Source organism: Cordyceps militaris (assembly GCF_000225605.1).
Source record: "Cordyceps militaris CM01 unplaced genomic scaffold CCM_S00011, whole genome shotgun sequence".
In the NCBI taxonomy this organism is placed as follows: Eukaryota; Fungi; Ascomycota; class Sordariomycetes; order Hypocreales; family Cordycipitaceae; genus Cordyceps; species Cordyceps militaris.
In genome coordinates this window covers 7,721-9,582 of record NW_006271979.1, presented here as the reverse complement: position 1 = coordinate 9,582, position 1,862 = coordinate 7,721, and the positions used below count along the sequence as shown (strand labels likewise).

The following is a 1,862-nucleotide window of genomic DNA, read 5'->3' as shown; positions in this document are numbered from 1 at the left end:
CTTTATCTACTGAAGCTTTAGCTAATATTAAAGCTAAAACTACAGAACGTGAAGGTAAACCAGTTAGACTTTTAAATATTAAAACTAATGAAACATTAGATTTTTCTACTTTAACTGAAGCTGGAGAATATTTAGGTATTAAAAGACAAGCTGTAAGAAATGCAATTAACAGAAGAAGTATTGTTAAAAACCAATACCGTGTTTCAGAGCTATAATTATTTTTAGTTTTATAGTAGGGCTGCTTTACAGGTACGCCCTAAAATTATAAACTAGGGTTTATTTATAAACCTTATTGCCCAAATGGATAATTTATTTATAAATTATTTAGGGATAACATTTTGTTTAACAAAATTCCGTGTATGTCAAAAGGGAAACAGCCCAAAACAAGAGTTAAGGTTCCTAAATTATTTGTTGAGTGAAAATAAGAAGGTTTTTATTAAAGTCGACAAGGAGATAGGCTTAGAAGCAGCCATAATTTTATGACCTCGTAACAGAGCGCTTGTTAAGTTATAAAAGCATCGAAAATATAACGGATCTAAACAATATACCGAAACCTTGTCCATAAATTAATGTAGTTTGTTATTATACTATAAAGCGGCAAATTTATGGGGTAGCAGAACGTTGAATTAGACTAAATAACAAGTTTATAAATTTGTTATGTTAATTCAAGTGAGAATGGTGACATGAGTAACGAAAAGAATAGTAGATTTTGGTAATAAGCGCTTATTGCGAACAATACATTAAATAATAGATCTTATTTAATGCTTACAAGATCTGCTATCCGCCTAAAGCTTATGGTTAGAATTAAGTAACGGCCTCTAAGCTTTTTATCTAAAGATTGAAGCGATGAGAAAATCTTTTATTATAAGACGACATTTATCTAGTGAAAAATGTACAGGAAATATTATAATATTGTAACCGTACCTAGAAACCGACTATGGTAAGCTAGTAGAGTATACGAAGGCGTAATTGAGATAACAATCATAAAGGAACTCGGCAAATTGACTATCGTAACTTCGGGATAAGTAGGGCTCATTATTCTTGATTAATATCAGGTAAAGAGGAAGAAACATAAAATAATGTTGTACGACTGTTTAATTAAAACACAGCACTTTGCTTAAAGATTAAAAATCTATGTATAAAGTGTGATATCTGCCCGGTGCCGGCTGGCTAACAGAGATAATTGAATATATTACTATTTGATGTCGACGGAAGCCCCGGTTAAAGGCGGCCTTAACGTGAGGGTCCTAAGGTAGCGAAATGCCTTGGCCGTTAAATGCGGTCTTGCATGAATGGTGTAACGATACAACAGCTGTCTCTATGATTGACTCAGTGAAATTGGAATAGCTGTGCAGATACAGCTTACCTCTAGTTAGACGAGAAGACCCTATGCAGCTTTACTGTCACTAATAATAGATTTTGATGAAAAATTTTCAGACTAAAAGGGAATTGATTAAATATTCATGAGAAACCTTTATTTTTATTCTTCATTTGAATGAATTGATATACCAATAGGTATATCATCCTAGTTCAGCCTAGATTCTTATGCGCAAGCTATTATTAAGAAACAGGTACCCTTGGAGAGGAACTATTACTAGGGGACAGTTTATGTGGGGCACAGACCCTGTAAAGAGTAAACAGGTGTGTCTAATAATTATTTTTATTTTGTTTGCTATTTTTATATAAATCGTATTGACTTTGATATAATTGTATTATATGCTTAGTAAGCTATATAATTATATTTATATTGAAAATTTAGGTAAGATTTTGACTATACTGAAATTAGAGATAATTTAAATTTTTATGTGATATGTTTATTATTACTAAATTTTTATAGTTACTTAAAACACTGTAGGTTTTAC

General features: G+C 31.3%; 1 protein-coding gene across 1 annotated transcript; it reads right to left on the bottom strand.

The window, feature by feature from the left end:
• Window positions 1-827: 827 nt before the first annotated feature.
• On the bottom strand, window positions 828-1,036 carry CCM_09678 (uncharacterized protein; the record flags this gene model as incomplete). The annotated part of the gene is made up of 2 exons (XM_006674811.1): window positions 828-880; window positions 925-1,036. The coding sequence occupies 2 exons, from the start codon at window positions 1,034-1,036 to the stop codon at window positions 828-830; spliced, it is 165 nt and encodes a 54-aa protein (XP_006674874.1).
• Window positions 1,037-1,862: the final 826 nt, after the last annotated feature.